The sequence below is a fragment of the Dipteris shenzhenensis genome, chromosome 14, assembly GCF_047967505.1.
Source record: "Dipteris shenzhenensis isolate YYH24624 ecotype China chromosome 14, Dip_SZ_1.0, whole genome shotgun sequence".
NCBI lineage: Eukaryota > Viridiplantae > Streptophyta > Polypodiopsida > Gleicheniales > Dipteridaceae > Dipteris > Dipteris shenzhenensis.
The window spans coordinates 49,018,071-49,034,929 of NC_141609.1; the positions used below are offsets into that span (position 1 = coordinate 49,018,071).

General features: G+C 41.1%; 1 protein-coding gene across 1 annotated transcript; it reads right to left on the minus strand.

Annotated features, from left to right (window-relative positions):
• Positions 1–588: 588 nt before the first annotated feature.
• On the minus strand, positions 589–2,574 carry LOC147894754 (cytochrome P450 711A1-like). The gene is made up of 5 exons (XM_087385366.1): positions 2,330–2,574; positions 2,058–2,210; positions 1,213–1,963; positions 1,035–1,130; positions 589–915 (listed from the first exon to the last, which is right to left on the minus strand). Exons 1-5 carry the CDS (start codon positions 2,572–2,574, stop codon positions 589–591), a joined length of 1,572 nt encoding a protein of 523 aa, XP_087241492.1.
• Positions 2,575–16,859: the final 14,285 nt, after the last annotated feature.

The following is a 16,859-nucleotide window of genomic DNA, read 5'->3' on the forward strand; positions in this document are numbered from 1 at the left end:
TACGGAGCCCCCACAAGGAGTTGTTCGAGAGTAGAGGCTTCGATGGCATTGAGTCAATGCGTAGACAATTGCATGCATATATATGTAAATCATGCACATCACAAATGCGTGAATATTACAACAACAAGAATGCATAGTAATATTATTAATATTATTAATCTATGTGGATGCGAAGAAATCTAATTATGCAAATTGCATTATGCATGGTACTTAGTGCAACTTAGCTTTTATGACCTCCAAAAATATTAAGTTTTAAAGCTAGGCATAGCAACCGTTCCAACTAACATTTTGTCTTATGAGAGAGAACCACTCAAACCCATGTGGATTCTAGTAAACTAGGTGGGGAAGGATGGCTTATAAGTGGATACACACACACATATACACACATACATACATATGTATGTATGTATGTACACACACATATATATATATAGAGAGAGAGAGAGAGAGAGTTTTCCCTTAGTAAAACCAGGGGGCAGAATGCTTTATTGAAAATTCAATCACAAGGAAACAAGGCACACAGACCTAACAAAGACACACACACACACACGTTTGTTAGGCCTGTTTCATTAAGCGCCAATGCTTACATCAACGTGGATGAACTCGCAACCTCACACCAAACTTAGGGCGACGAATAATGCCGAAGTGCATGGCTAGAGGCTTCTCCATTGCAGGAGAATGCTCGAACGTGAACCTCTGGTACAGCATTATCAATGCCATCTTGGCTTCCTGCATCGAGAACTTATAGCCTATGCAGATCCGAGGCCCCATCCCAAAAGGGCTGAATGCATATGGGTGCCTCGCCTTGTTTTCCTCGCAGTTCGGATCGAATCTCTCCGGCCTGAACTTATCTGGCTCTGGAAAATGTTTCGGATCCCACAACACGGCGTTCATCGCCAGCCACACGGCAGTGCCCTGTCATAGCACCACATAACAAGCATGATTGAGCGGATCACAAAGATACCTATACCAAAACATGGCTGATCTGATCTTAGAAATCCGACTGTGTTTGCCAGCTTTGCTGCATCTCGTACCTTCTTAAGACGGTAGCCGCCTAGCTCCATGTCTTTCAATATCTCACGAGCAATTATCGGTGACGGGGTGTAGTATCGTAGCGCTTCTTTTGTTACCTACGCTTCCAATCGTGCAGTATATCAGTTTCGGATAGGAATTCCATGGAAGAGTCTTACGATCTAGAGCTCCGCGCCATACCTGTTCCACGTAGGGAAACCGGTCGAGATCCTCATAGGTGGGTTTGCGATCGTGTGGCCCAAAAGCATCTATTTCTTTCACCAGCTTGCGTTCGACCTCCGGATGGCCAGAGATTAGATACAGGGCAAAAGAGAGCGTTGTTGAGGTGGTCTCCGACCCGGTCAGAAGCATCTCGAAAGTCAGCCCACCTACGTAATCGTCTGTAAGGAGTTGTGGTGCGTCCTTCTTTGCGTTTAGTAGCAAGGACAATCCATCGATCCGGTTCTCGTTTCCAACCTGCCGCTTTCTCTGTGAAACGATTTGACTCAACACGTTTTGCAGATTGAGAGCGCACATTTCTTGATCCCCATCACCTGTCGAGGGGAACAGAGCCAGAAACTTTCGTACTGGTTGCTGTAAGACAGGCAAGAAGACTCCAACGATAGTGCTTAATGGAGCTTTTTCGTCCAACCGGAGTGCAGCGATAAATCTCTGTGCACAAAGAATTAATTTGGATTCCAAGCTTTCAGGGTCTCCCGATTTCTGTCCCTTGAGACATCCGAATTGTGTGCCGAATGCAGCCTCTCCAATGACGTCTACCGTCATCCTCATCAGATAGTCGCAAACTTCCACGTCTTCGCTCTCTGTCTTAGTAGCCAGCTCAGTCAACAGGTTGTCGATGATACGGCTCATCAATGGTACGTATTTGCGCATCTGATCAGAATGGTAGAAAGGGAGCTGGATGTTGCGCAAAGATGACCATTTGTTGCCTCTGTGCGACGAGCCGAGTAAGGATAAGCAAAAAGCAGAATCACACCCGAAGGCGAGTGTACAGAAATCTTGGCAGACGATGAGGTTTCAATTACCTGGTGAAAAAGAGACCACGGTTAAGAACCGGGACAGTCTCGATGTAAGGCGGAGGATTACGGTCCGTGGCAGATTTGAACTGCTTGATGCACAGTTCCTTGCACAGTTCCGCATCGGCAATGATAACATAGGGCTGCCGTCCGATGTGCAATCTGTACTCCAGGGAAAAGCTCGGGTCAGTGGAGCAAAAACCGGCAATAGATACTCCACAACAAAATTTCGGAGCAAGGCCGTTGACAAACCCGCCTACAACAAAGTTTGGGAGACAGACCTGTAAACGGCTCCATAGGCCCGGGCGAGCTTCACAAAGAGCTCCTCCTTGAGCTTATAGAAAAGAAGAAGATGACCCAACCCGGGGAGAGCATAGGGAGGGCAAGGGATGTGTTTCACTGCCCAGATGGGGTAACAGACGTAAACGACCAGCAAACCCACAACAAAGGCTCCTCCGATGAGGCCATACAAAACCCAATCTGGCAGCCATGTAACTGCAAGATTCATTGTTCCAAAGGTCTCCATATCCACGATAAATCGCAGCACATATGCTGTGGATCATATAAGGGAGAGTCTGTGCAGAGAAATCCTGTTCTGATTCCTTACTAGATAATTCCAACAGCCTTCGAATCAGCATCGCATTTGATCGAATAGGACTGCGGAGGTTCCTTTCAAGATAATGACAACTCGAAGTATTGTATCGTGCGGGATTCCCGAGGTTGAGATGCTGGGGCCTGATTCCTGAATATATCAAAATTAAACTCATAAAATTGCAGATAGAAATCACAGGTTTCCAACTATATTTGCGAAAAAAGTTTAGGATTTTGAGACCTCCAAATATTTTTCCTTCACGTCACCTAAACCTAGGTTTTTTCATGAATACTCGTGTTAAGTTAACCTTTTCTGAAAAAGAAAACAAGGTGAATGTCATTCACTAGGCTTGCCCTAAGTTAATGTATGCCAGCCGATGTGTAAATAAGGGAATGGTCGGTCCAATCAGCAAAGTTGGTCCCACAAAGACAATTTTCTAAATGATTGTTAATCCAAATGTGGTCTAGCATTGGCTCATGTATTATTGTGGGCGAATGAGTTCGTGTGTCATGTCTTGGTTAACCATGAATTGTTTTAGTTCCAAGAGTTGTTTTGTTGTTTGGGAAAGGAAAATCATTTCCATTTCTCAGGGACGCATATCGATCCATTGCACAAGACAGGTAGAGTCCGAGATGTGTGCTAGTGATGTCCTGGAAGCTAAGGGGATGCTGCGACAAGGTCAAACAAGCAGGATGTCTGAAAGCAACAGCCTTTGGTTCTCTTGTAAACAGATTGGGTGCTCTGTCTTTGCCAATTGCCCGAGTCAGGGAAGGGGTGGTTCTGCTGTTATGGTTAAAGCCTTGGAGGTCTGTCATTAGAGTCATGGGTGTTTTGTCAGTGTCGAAGTCTCGGTGGAGTCTTTTGTCTTTAGAGTTCTAAGACTAAGTGTGTATGAGCATGCTAAGTGTTGGAAGGAGATTAATGATGCTTTGGTAGAGTCAGAATGATGTTGGGGGGGCATTGGAACATGACAAAGCTTGTTGGGGATAGATCACATAGTGGGAGAAGAATTTTTGGGGCAGAGAAAGAAGCTTGGTAGGATTTAGTGCTTACTTGGGGTCTAATTGACTGTTTTGAGTTGGATGAGAACGGTTTGGGAGGTTTCTCTTGGAACAATTGTCGTCATGGTGATGAATTTAGAGTGGGTAGAATAGATAGATTTTATGTTTTTGAAGATGGGTGGTGGCTCTGTGCACCTTTCAGTGGGAATTATGTTCCATCTTCTGGATTGTTAGATCATCTACCTATCTATTAGCGCTTTTCTTTGCCAGTTGACTCGGGTAGATCATTGGATGTGCCATATAAATTTGATAATGCTTTGCTAAAGTCTAAGTCATTCTATAGGAAAATACATAGTGCCTCGAGGGAAGTTGTGGCTGGTGTAGAAGACCATGTGCGAGGTGAGACAAAGCTATCAGGGCACTTTTGCAAGTGTCCAGAGATTGGCAAAGGAGCGGAAGATACACAAATACACAGAGGAGGAGGTGATACAACATGGCAGGTCAGCTTTGAAGGATGCTTTAGGTGTAAGTCCTCGGGATCAGGTGTTGGGGATGTTGTTAGTAGAAACTGAAGTTGAGTTGAAGGCTAGGGAGATGGAGGCGACTAAGACCACTCAAGTAAAGAGAAGACAGCTCTAGCTACCACTGGGTGATTACACTGCTAATGTGTTCTTTCAATCAGTTAGGAACAAGCACATCAAGGAGAGAATGGATCGAGTGCTTGATAAATAAGGTAGATTGGTTAAGTACTAAAATTTGGCACATAGCCGAAGTTTTTTGGGCAGACCTTAGTGCCATTGTGGGTGATGCAGGGGTATGTGATTTATAGTGGGAAGAGAGTTGATGGAGGATGTTCAGGTGCGAGTGTCCGAGTATTAGAGGTCTATACATGGCCACCGTTCACAGAGGAGGAGCTTTGGGAGGCTATTTCTGCTATGGAAAAGGAGAAATCTCCTAGTCCCGATGGGTTCTTTGTTGCATTTTGGGATGAACTCAAAGGTGATTTGGTAGACATGGCAAACTTTGCTATGAAAAGGGGTTTTCTCTCCAAAGATGTAAATGTTGGGTTAGTTAAGCTCTTTCCAAAATGCCAGGAATGCTTGTGGGTGGGAGATTGGAGACCTATAACTATGCTAAACACATCTTATAAAGTGTTAGCTAAGGTGTTGGGTCTCATAATTCAAGATGTTTGTACACAAGTAGTCAACAAAGAGTAGAATGACTTCATTAGATCAAGAGACATTTTCGAGAATATTTTTACGTTTCAAGTGCTCTGGATTATGCTTGCTTAGTGGGTCAAAGATGTGTTTTGTTTGGAATTGATCTAGACAAGGCATATGATAGAGTGAAATGGGATTTTATGCTGTTGTGTTGAGTCGCTTGGGTTTTGGTGATGCATTTTGCAGGATGGTAGAGGCCTTTCCTTGGTTTGATTGGGAGGAGGATTTGCCTATTCAATGGGTAAGGAGGGGTGAGTTCAACAGATATCTTGGGTCTCCTCTTGGCTTGGGGGTCTCCTTAAGGTAGAGGTTTAATTGGGTGGAGAAAATGGAACAAAAGCTCAAGCAGTGGGCGGTGGGGCTATGTCTTGGGTGGAATGCAAGGTTTCTAATAGTGTAGCATGTTCGATCAGCCACACCACAACTTATATTGCTTCTATATGGAATTTCAAAAAGTCACATTGGCTTGAAATTGAGTGTTTTCTTAGAGCCTTTCTATGGGCCAAGGAAGGAGTTATATTCCATAGGATGTTCTAAAGGCTCCCAAGCTACATGGGGTCTAGGATTGGCAGACATGGTGCTAAGAAATATGGCATTGATTTGTAAGTGGCTCTCGAAGCTATTTGCAGTTAGATCTTTCATTCAGCAAGGTAGTGGCAAGGTGGTGGGTATGTGGAGGTATATGTCTTGGTATGAAGCGGTCGTATCCTTTTGTCCTCTAGAAATTCATGGGTCTGATCTAATTGTAGGCTTGGTAGTGGCTTGGAAACATTGTTGTCTTTTTGTGTCATGGAAAGGAAGAAAAGGCTTGAGGGGGCATCGTAGTCTTGTTGAAAACATTTGGTGTGGGTTGGTAGTGAAGGATAAAATTGTCTGCTTGCATTTTTTTGATATCCAGAGAGCCAAAGGGTTGCAATGCAATGGGATTCAATCATGGAGTCATCTCTGAGATGCTAGGAGAATTGGCTAGACCCCGTTGCATGAAATCAACGTAAGGTTTGCTTTAAATTCCCCAGAAGTATAGCTGTTAGCAAGGGTGTCTAGCTTTATCCCTGAGGAGAGGTCATCTAATGTAGTTAGTTCTAAAATCTGGCTAACATATCAATGGGTATTGGGGCATACCCTACTCAATAAGTTTACTACAAAAATAGTGTATAAGAGGCTATTGAGTGTGCCTAACCTAGCATTATGGACCTTAAGATTAAGGAGGGGAGGTAAGTGATGGTTTGCTAGGATGAAAGGGTTGTGGAAATAATGCAAGATTGGGTGGGCAAGTTTTCTTGTATAAAAGTCAATGCAAGTATGGCTACCGGTCAAACTGGCCAGATGAATTGCCATGAATCCATTGTGCCCATTTTGTGGGCGGATGATAGAATTTGTTAAACACTTGTTTTGGTCTTGTATTGAGGTGAGGGGAGTGTGGTTCAAGATAAAAGCTACAGTGAGGAATACAGGTTTGATGCTTCAATTTTATATTCGCGCTAGATGGAAACTGATTTTTTTGGGGGATACTATTGGTGTGCCATCAACTTTGGTTAGCTACTGCTAGCCGCATATCAAAGAAGTTGTGGCACTCACAGTTTGGAAATTTAGGAATCAAAGAGTTTTTTGAGATGCTGGGAATACTCGAGGCATGTCTTTGTAGCAAGAGGTGATTGTAGGAGTTGCAATTTCTCTTCAAGCCTTTGGTGGTTTGCTTACATGAGGGTGGATGATTTGGTGGCAAGTCATCTGAAGGATTTGGAAACAACTCTTCTTTTTGTTTAACCTGTGCATATTTGTGGAAGCCTTGGGATCTTCCCTTATTTGAGGCATGTCTGTGTAGCAAAAGGTGATTGCAGGGGTCGCAATTTCTCTTCAAGACTTTAGTAGTTTGCTTATGAGGGTGGATGATTTGGTGGTAGGTCATCTGAAGGATTTGGTAACAACTCTTCTTTTTGTTTAACTTGTGCATATTTGTAGAAGCCTTTGGATCTTCCCATGTTGGGATAAGTTTTGTCTAGGGTCTATATAGGGGCTGACCCCCCCCCCCTCCCTCAGTTTTGTTTTTTTGCAATAAAAGCCAACTTGTTCTTCCCCCCCAAAAAAAAGAGTTGCTTTGTTTGTTTTTGGAAGTCAATGTTAAAGTCACCTAAGATGTATGTTGGAGTTTTTAGTGTTATGTTTTTTATTATTTGTTGCAAGTTTCTTAGTAAAGTTTTTTTCCGTGTTCTTGGTGGCTTGTAAACGTTAATTATTGCGAATGTTTGAGGCAGTGCTGTTGTTTTAAAGATTGTCAGCAAGCATTGATTTCCTTCTTCATATAGGTAATGTACTTCTATCAGTTTGAGTTATTTTTTATAATATGTTCCGACTCCAATGCCTTGATGTTTGTGAATGTATTCAAACCTTTGAATGTGAAGAAAATCTGATTCTTTTGTATGTGTTTCTTGAAAGCACATAATCGGCGGCTAACATGATGTTGTTACTTGCTAGTATGTCTTGCTTGTGCGGAATCAAGTATGATGTGTTTAGCGATTGGATGTGAAAAGTTCTTATTTGGAGTGTAGATAAGTTTTTTTGGTTGAATGTCCATAGAGATTCATGTCAAAGTCTTTCAATTTCTTGTAGTATGATTGTGTTGACCTTGATATGTTTGCTTTTTATTTTTTGTATCAAGTATAGATTGTTTGTGTCACGTATTCTTGAATCTTGGGCTATGTATACAAGGCCATGCAATTCGATGTTTGATGGATCAAATGCCAAAGAGTCCATGTATAGGCCTTGAGAGCAATGTACTATTCATGCGGATGTATGGTTGAATGGGAAATTGTGTCCCCATTATAGTGTTTAAATGGTTTTTTCCTACTTGGAACTCCCGTTGTATTTGAAGTGTTGGTGTCCAAGTTTACAGTGTCTCATGTTGATAAAGTTCTATGTTATTGTAGTGTGCATTTCTTGTAGTTTAGTTGTCATGGAATTGTAGATCCATACTATTGGTGGTTTTGTATTCATATTGGAATGCATGAATAAACCATCTGCACCGTTTACCAAATCGTCGAAAACATCTAAGTTTTTTGAGTAGATTTTGACAATCATTTCAACTTTTAGGCATAGTTGTGAATGTAAACCTACCGCACACTTTGGGTCATTGGGTATATGTATTGATTTGCAACATGCCTTATGCCTTTTATCTATAGCATTCAACACATGTGCTTCACCTTTAAGTAGATTGAATTGTTATGTTTATATTTTAATGCATTTGTATAGAAGAGATGAGGCACAAACTCTTTTTGTTGAGGCAGTCATTGATATATTATGTTTAGAGTATCGAGGTCTTCTTGGCAATGTTGCCCCCTCATTGCCCCACTCTTAATCTATTGAGGATGTGTAAGAAGTTGGAATTGTTTTGTCTCATTGAGTGGACAAGTTCATAGTATTGAATATTCTCTCTCTAAAGTGAGTGTACGGATGAGAAGCGGTCTTGTTTTTCTGAGAAAATCTAACTATCTTTAGTTGGGCTTGCTTGGCATAAATGTCCACAAAGAAGCACATCTACTCCTTTAAATGTCTTTGAGTGACTCAAAGATAGGAATGTTTGTTGTTGCAAAACAAATATAGACTTTGACCTAGCCCGGCAAGCTATGAATGACTCGAGATCTGGTCGTGTCAGAGCATTGCTCTATGGGGATCAATGCCCATGGCTCCCCAATGAATGTGCAGTCTATAGGCCACCTAGATCCTCATTATGTGTAGGGAGATAAGGTTTTATATCCTAGGTCTTTGTGGGAGCCAATGGTCTATCCAAAGGGATACCGTGAGTGGCACCGCATTGAATTCATCCATGGCACATGCAAGTGTTGCAGTTTGAAGCTAAAGAAGAAGACATTTCATGTCTGTCCAAATGAAATGAGGGAAGACAACCATGTTGCTCTTAAATGGATGAGATTTGAAAATGTCAATGTTGAAGGATCCGATAAAAGGAGATGGCTACTATTATATAAGACCACTTAGCCGAGGGAGCTTATAGGTCACTTGGATCAATCTATCCCAAAATATATGCTTCACAATTTCATGGTCAGCTGGCAAGATAAGCACTTTAGGACGTGCTGAGAAAGCATGCGTGCCTCAGGATCCATGGAGTGCTCTAAGGTGGATGGAACCTATGTGGAGACATGATGAAGAGAATGCTCATGACATATACCTCAAGTCAATTAGGTTCCAAGATAGATTAGCTTGGAATCATAAACAGAATCTTGAGTGAATGTGCATTTCTTCTCTTGTACTCAATAATACATGATAGGCCTCTTATATAGAGAGTGCCCTTTGAATAGTCAACCATGTGGGATCCTCTCATCCACATCTCTCCTTGTGGATATCCTCGATCGACATCTCCACATCATGTAGTCCACATCCTAGGTTGGCTACTTTGATTCTTTCCTATACCATACATTAGCCTCTAATTATGTGCTCATAGCACCACAACTCTCAAAACCTCCCCTTGGTGCCATGATCCTTTGGCTACTGCAAGGTGGTTAGATGTGAGTTACATTCCATTACCTCCCCTTAGTACATGCATTGCCACTTAAGGTGGTCAAGTGTGGTTTTTACATGTCAATACCTCCCCTGGGTGCTTTCATAGCTACTCTCAGGTGGTCAAGCTTGATTTACAAAATATAGGCAAGGTTGGCAAGGCTTTTGCTTCTCAGTACATGTTCTTCTTGTCATTCTACTCATGGCTTGATGATGACTTCATGTAGTTGACTTGCTGGTTCTTCAATCTGAAATCTTCTTCCTTGTGCAATGTCATGCATGATGCTTTGTTCTTCCATGTGCCTTGATGCTTTATGTGTGGATGCCATGTTCTGTGCTATGGTCATCTCATGCACTTGTGCTTTTGGCATGCTTATGACAATGATGTGTGCATTCATGCTTTGCTTTATCATTTGTTGCAAAGGTCTTACCAATTGATTTCTTTCAATATTGGCAGTGTCTAATTGCATACAATGATTCTGACTTGACAAGAGGTAGAGCTCAAAAAGACGATCATTTTTCCTTTTTGGAGCATGTGCAAATTCCTCTTGGATTGCAAGTTATGGCTTATCGAAGTTTCTATGAAGAAGAGGGCCTTTGATGATGCGGTATAGGGATTCACATGCTGAATTCCATACTGTGCTTAGTAGGGGCTATGTGCTTAGGTGGCACTGTGGCAGCCTATTACTTCAGTTTAGTTAACCCACAGTTACTCAAACTGTACCAATGTTCAACTAACCCAAACAGTTAACTTGACCACTGGTAAAAGTTACCACCTTATCTGCCATGTGGCATTTCCACATGGCCTAAGGTTATCAAACCTTGAGAGAGCAGGCTTTGTGGGATTCTGTGAGGCATGGGGTTGTCACACTGTGGAGTCGCCTAGCGATGACTTTCATGGTACTGCAGGAGCAAAGACGCTGTTGGTCATTCTACAATGGAGCGTGGCTATTGAAGATCTTTGGTCGTTCAAGCTATGGCAGCCAAGCATAGGCTCATCGCGCTCTCAATCATCTGCTCTTTCTTCAGCTTATGAAGAATGAAAGCCTTCTCAGAGGTTGTTGCTTCTTCAACACTAGCAGTCATGCCTTTGGAGCTATGGCTGCCACCAAGAACCTTGCTTACCATAGTAGAATCGCAATGTCTGTCCTCCTTCAGCTCTTGTCCTTGGAGGCTCATTGAAGGAGAAGCTTGCTGGTGCCCGTTGGTTCTGGTCTCTCGGCTGCATGCAATCATTTAGAGCATTGGAGAGTACGTCGACAGGCTATGGCATTTAGCAGGAGCCTTCACGTTGGTGAAGAGTCGAGAGTCTTTGTTGGAGGGAGCCGCCTATGCTTGGCTTTGCAATCAGCTATCATCATTCATGTTGTTGAAGAGCCGTTTGGGACATAGAGGAGCTGCTCGTGAGCTTGAAGTTGTTGTGAGTCATAGTTGAGGCTCTGCTTGCTGCTGAGGCAAGTTTGCTGAGGTCGTCAAGCAACTCGTTGGACTGCTGTGTGTAGGCAGAGAAGGCAAAGAAAGTCATTGATATGAAGCTGTGAGGTTGCGCTTGTTGGAAGAAGCTTGCCTCTTTGTTGGAGTCTTGGTCGGTCGCTACTAGAGATTTTTAGCTTAAGAGTGCCTTAGTTGCTATTCAAATTTGAAATCGCTGATGTATCTTTCTCTCTTAGAGAACAAGAATAGAGAGATTTCTCTAAATAAAAATACCTCTCTCTCACAAGAAGCTCTCAATGAAGAACTTCGCTCCCTCATGAACTCTCTCTTTCTCACATAATCTCCCAAAGAACTCTCGCAGAAGATGACATAATTCTCTATCTCACATGGGAGAAAATGGACGAAAATTTTATAAGAACTCTCTCACTCTCAATCTAAAACTAAAACTAACCTAGGAGAAAAACATGTGCTCCTAAGGCAAGCCTATAACTAATCTAGTAGGCTAGACCTAAGCTTTGATACCATGAGAAAACATGTGTGCCTCAGGATCCATGGAGTGCTCTAAGGTGGATGGAACCTATGTGGAGACATGATGAAGAGAATGCTCATGACATATACCTCAAGTCAATCAGGTTCCAAGATAGATTAGCTTGGACTCATAAATAGAATCTTGAGTGTGTGCATTTCTTCTCTTGTACTCAACAATACATGATAGGCCTCTTACATAGAGAGTGCCCTTTGAATAGTCAACCATGTGGGATCCTCTCATCCACATCTCTCCTGGTGGATATCCTTGATCGACATCTCCACATCATGTAGTCCACATCCTAGGGTGGCTACTTTGATTCTTTCCTATACCATACCTTAGCGTTTAATTATGTGCTCATGGCACCACAACTCTCAACACGTGCCTTGCCAATTTTTCGCATGACACTGTTTTCTCTATCATAGATTTCGCTAAAAATTATTCATTTCAAGAACAAGATGAGATACAAAGTGCTTACTCATACAACAAGCAAATAACAATTCTTGTTGATATCACGTACAGTCATTCTTCTATGATTGATGCCAATTTGCTTGTTTTTTACTCATAGGAGTCTAGGTTAGTGCAATGCACATACCATTTCTACATTTCAGATGATAAGGAACATGGCACCTTATTTGTGTAGCATGTTTTTCTACTGCATTGGGAATGGCTATAAAAAAAAAATCCCCATGCAGAAAATATAAAACAACATTGGGTGTGGTTGGATGGTGCTGCCTCTCAATTTAAATTAGCCTGTGGGTTCTACTTTGTCTCAAGGTTCAAATCCCTGACCGATCTAGATATGATGTGGAATTTCTTTGGGTTTAGCCATGGCAAGCGTGAACATGATGGATGTGGTGATGTTATTAAGCAAGCTTTGTTGAAACACCAATTAACATGCCCTAAATAAAAGCTCAATGATGCCCATGATTCTGTAACATGGCTTACAACCCAACCTCTCCACAGGCATGCATTCAACATACAGTAAACAAAGCCTTAAGAATAGTGTAGTACACAGAGTGTTCCATGAAGTAAAAGGAGAAGCCGACACGATTGCGAGAAAATTAAAGGAGTTCGTGGTTCACACAACATATGGGGCTTTTCAAACAACCATTTGATCAAAACAATAAAACTTTCTTATTTCTGCAATGCATGCATCATAGGGGATCGTGACAATTGTGAGAACATTGCAATTGTGAAGACATGGAAGCGAGTTCAAGTTTCCCCTCTACGTTTAGATGGAGTGACAAACAATAGAGGCACAAATAATGACTCGCCATAGTTTGGGGAGAGTTTCAATGACCTCATTGACTGTTTGGAAGAGGGGGATAACTTTGCAGTTGTCATCGTTGACTCTAGGGAGAACGAGGAAGATGACCCATACTTTGTGTTGCAATGCACAAAACCTAAGCACAAGGTTGAGGAAGCATTTAAGGATGATTGGGGAACAACCTATGAGAAGTGGGATGTAGTAATTGGAGATTTTTTGTACAAAAAAACATCCAAGAGAGGCCACAATTACGAATTGTTACATAAAAGTCCTCAACCTTTTGTGTACTCTCATCTAGTAAGAGCTATTAAGTTCTAGATGCAACTTGTGCCACACTGAAAGAAGGGTAAGAGTGTCTTCAAATTGGATTTAGACACGCATGAGCACATCTTGGGGTGTGTTGGAGTAGTGGATGAGGATGACTAAGATAGTACTAAAAAAATGTAGTCTCATTGCAAGGAAACAATATTCCTTTTATCTTGAAAAATGAAAAATGTATTTGAGACTACGCTTCTTTTAGTAAATCCCAAATTAACCACCACACTTGCTTTTGGAATTGTTTTTTTAAATCCCAAACGATAAATCTCACGCTTATTTTTAGTATATCCCAAACAGCCAATGCACTTGTTTATTAAATCCAACAACTAATCCTTAATCGACAAATTCGCAGTTAATATCCTAGCATGCAACCAACCACTATACTATCATCCTGTATTAGAGGGGTGGTTAGCCCTTTAAAAAGACCTAAGTAACATATATCCAAGATTTACTCTTATAAATTTTGAATTGGTTTCACTTAGAATGAAAAAGTGGTTCTGAGAATGAAGTCAAAAATAAGAAAACAAAAAAACTGAGTAGCCAAAGCTTCAAGAGATCAAGTGTGCCATCTCTGAAGAACTTTATATTCACACAAGGCTTTCAGGACAGTGGCAGGACATAGATCACAGTGGTAGCCTTCAGCAACGTACTTCGCAAATCCTCCTCCAATCGATCCATCTTTTGAATGATAATCTCAATAATTCAATGTTGTGGAACACTAAGTTCCTCTTCCAATTGATCAATCTCATGTACAACAACCCTGGGTTGCCGAGGGATCCATTGTGAAATGGCTTCATCTTCTGTAGGATGATTGGTAATGTCATTGCTACCGTGGCTTTCTATCCTTGTTCCCTCACTCGTTTGTATTGAAGAGCATGCAAATTTCAACGATCTTTCTACAAGATCACTTCAATCACTTTGGAAATGTTTATAATATTGGATCACTTTGGAGCTTTGTACAACATCACTTCGATCATTTCATCTATAATATTGGATATATACAGACATATAGATATATGTAGATATTGAGTCTGACATTACGCTCCTTAACCTATCTTGACACAGAGTGTTCTTTTGCTGTACTAAGTGCTACCGTCATCATAGCGACATCTCTTCCTCTCTCATTGGCACTATCCAACCACACTATTTCATATCTTCAACTCAATTTAATCAAAATATTTTGTCTCACATTATGATCCTTAGCAAGTCAAAGGACACTATCTAGTCACAAAGCTGAGAAAACATCACTTCAATCACTTTGGAAATAATTTAATATTTCATACATATACATACATACATACACACACACACACACACACACACACACACACACACACACACATATACATATACATACATACATACATACATACATACATACATGCATACATACATATATATATATATATATATATATATATATATATATATAAACTACACTTACATTGAGGAATATGAAATCCCATAACTAATCCACAAATTCTAAATGAATGAATTTTATGCCATTCATCTTGTAATAATAATAGAAGCAAACCACTACGTGGTGGCGCGCAGTTAATATCCTAGTGTGCAACCTGCAACCAACCATCGCACTGGAAACCACTTATCCTACACTACTGCCATGCTACCTTAAATTGTTGCAAAGTGCTATACATAAAACAATTCCCTTTAGGTTAGTTCTCTTCATCTATTGTCCAATTTTAGCCACTCACCAGAAATCCTAAACAAATGAATTGTATGCGATTCATTTTTTAATAATAGAAGCAAATGACCGTGCTTATGGTGGCAGTTAATATCATAGTATGCAACTAACCTCTGAGCTACAACCAACTATAGCTATACTAAAACGAATTGCATTGCTGCAAAGTGTTATCCTAAAATGGATACATTGCCCAAGTAAACTTTGGAGAACATTTAATTCAATAGATTACATCTCAAAGAATCCTTTCCTTCAAGGGGCTGGTTCCACATTGCTTTGAGAAGATCTCCTTCTTGAGCTCCCTGATTGCAAGCTCAACCCTCCTTGTTCCTTTTTTGAAGGGCGCTAGTTCCTTCCTTCAAGGGCTGGTTCCACACATTGCTTTGAGCAGGTCGCCTTTTTTAGCTCCCTTATTGTAGGCTCTGTTCTTCAAGATGATTTTGCATCATTGCTAGTCCTTCTCCATGATGTCCCTATCCATTCTGACATCTTCAAGCCTATCCTAGAGCTCCTTGATGTGCTTGTTGTCTACCTCTTATCTTCTATGCCTTTCCATGTCGACCATTTTTGCAATGGCCTCAACTTGCCCTCGTGCCTGCAAGGCTCTCTCTTCAGCCTCCTCTACCTTGGCTTCTGCACCCTCCCTAAGAATTTTCTCATGTTGCACTGCCTTTGCTGCATCGATGGCTTTCTCTTATAGAAAAACCATCTTCTGAGACATCTTATTGTATTGCTCAAAAATCCATGTAAGGGTAGATGTCATCCAGCCTGAAATTTGCCCCAACAAGAGGGATATCCAGCTGGAAGGGCGTGGGAAATGGGTGAGAATTGGAGGAGAACAAGCTCAAGCAAATTTTTGGAAGAAGAGGGAGAGATGGTGAAGAAGAAGAAGAGGAAGAAGATGATGATGTGGCAAAAATGGGCTCAAGGGGGATCAAATGGCTCTGATACCATGTTGGAACACTGAAAGGAAAGAGTAGAGTGGACACAAAATCAGAATACTTGCTTATAGAATGAAGAAGAAAGAGGTCCTTAAGTAGGCACCTCATACAAGGTCACTGACATCACTGATGACCTCAAAGCTCCACAATCATCTCCTCAATCTGCTCCTAGATTCACTCAATCATCCTATGTGGCTTTTCCACCACCTAACTGTGCTTGTGGGCACCTAACTGTGCCTCTAGCACTCACACATAGAAACATAAGGTGTGCCTGAGGCATACACCTTGAGATATCCCAACATTGTTCCCCATGCTGTTGTATTCATTGTTTATTGTGTGACGCAAATGCCTTCCAATGTTGTTGATCTTTTTAGATACTTTGTGACAATGTCATCATTTAAGTAAATGTCTTTACTTTTGAGGTCCATCTCCTCTAGCTACCATCAAAATTTTAGTAATAGTGTGTGCTCCTCTAGTGGGCTTGTGTTGATGTGCGCAAACTCCCTTTGTGTTGCTTGTGATTGGTAGTGAAAGAGCCAGGTAAATTGCATCCTACATGGTAATGTGATGTGTATTTAACATTGCATTTTCCATTTTTCGTACTCTTTCGTTGGCATGTGCTTTAAAGCATATTTCACAGCCTCCACTATAGGTTTATCTACTTTCATTGGCATGTGCTTTAAAGCATATTTCACAGCCTCCATTATAGGTTTATCTATCTTTGCTAGATACGATGTGCAACATGCTGCTACTCCATGATGAGGATTCAATATGAATTGTATGCCTGTGCTAGCTCCCCATAGTTTAGATATTTTGGGATAGAAGTTGTTTGTGTACACATATTTTGGTTGCCTTTTCAACTAAATAGCTGCTTAACTTGCCTTGTATCTTAAATCCCAAATGTACTCTTCCTCTATTAAGGGAAAGTTGAAGTATGATAGATTCAAAGTCTAGAGTTGTTATGGAAGATTGTTCTAGTGTTTTGAAGATATATTTTGCATTTCTTGCATGTCTCTTGCAATTTCATCATCATGTAGGGGTATTAGAATTCTTGTTTACCTCAAGGGTGGTATTGGAAAACCAAATCTACATCTTTTTTCTTCTTTAGGCATGTTCTTCTATGTCTATGGGTTTGTATGTCCTTTTTCGGGTAAGTCCAACAATGTTAAGTCCGTTGGGATATATGTTGATCAATAAATCTGATGATTTCATCCATTGAGGAATTGTCGAATGTCGATGCATCTTAATCCATAGTAAACCATGGTCATGTTGACTTCCTCTATTTTGGAATTTGGTGA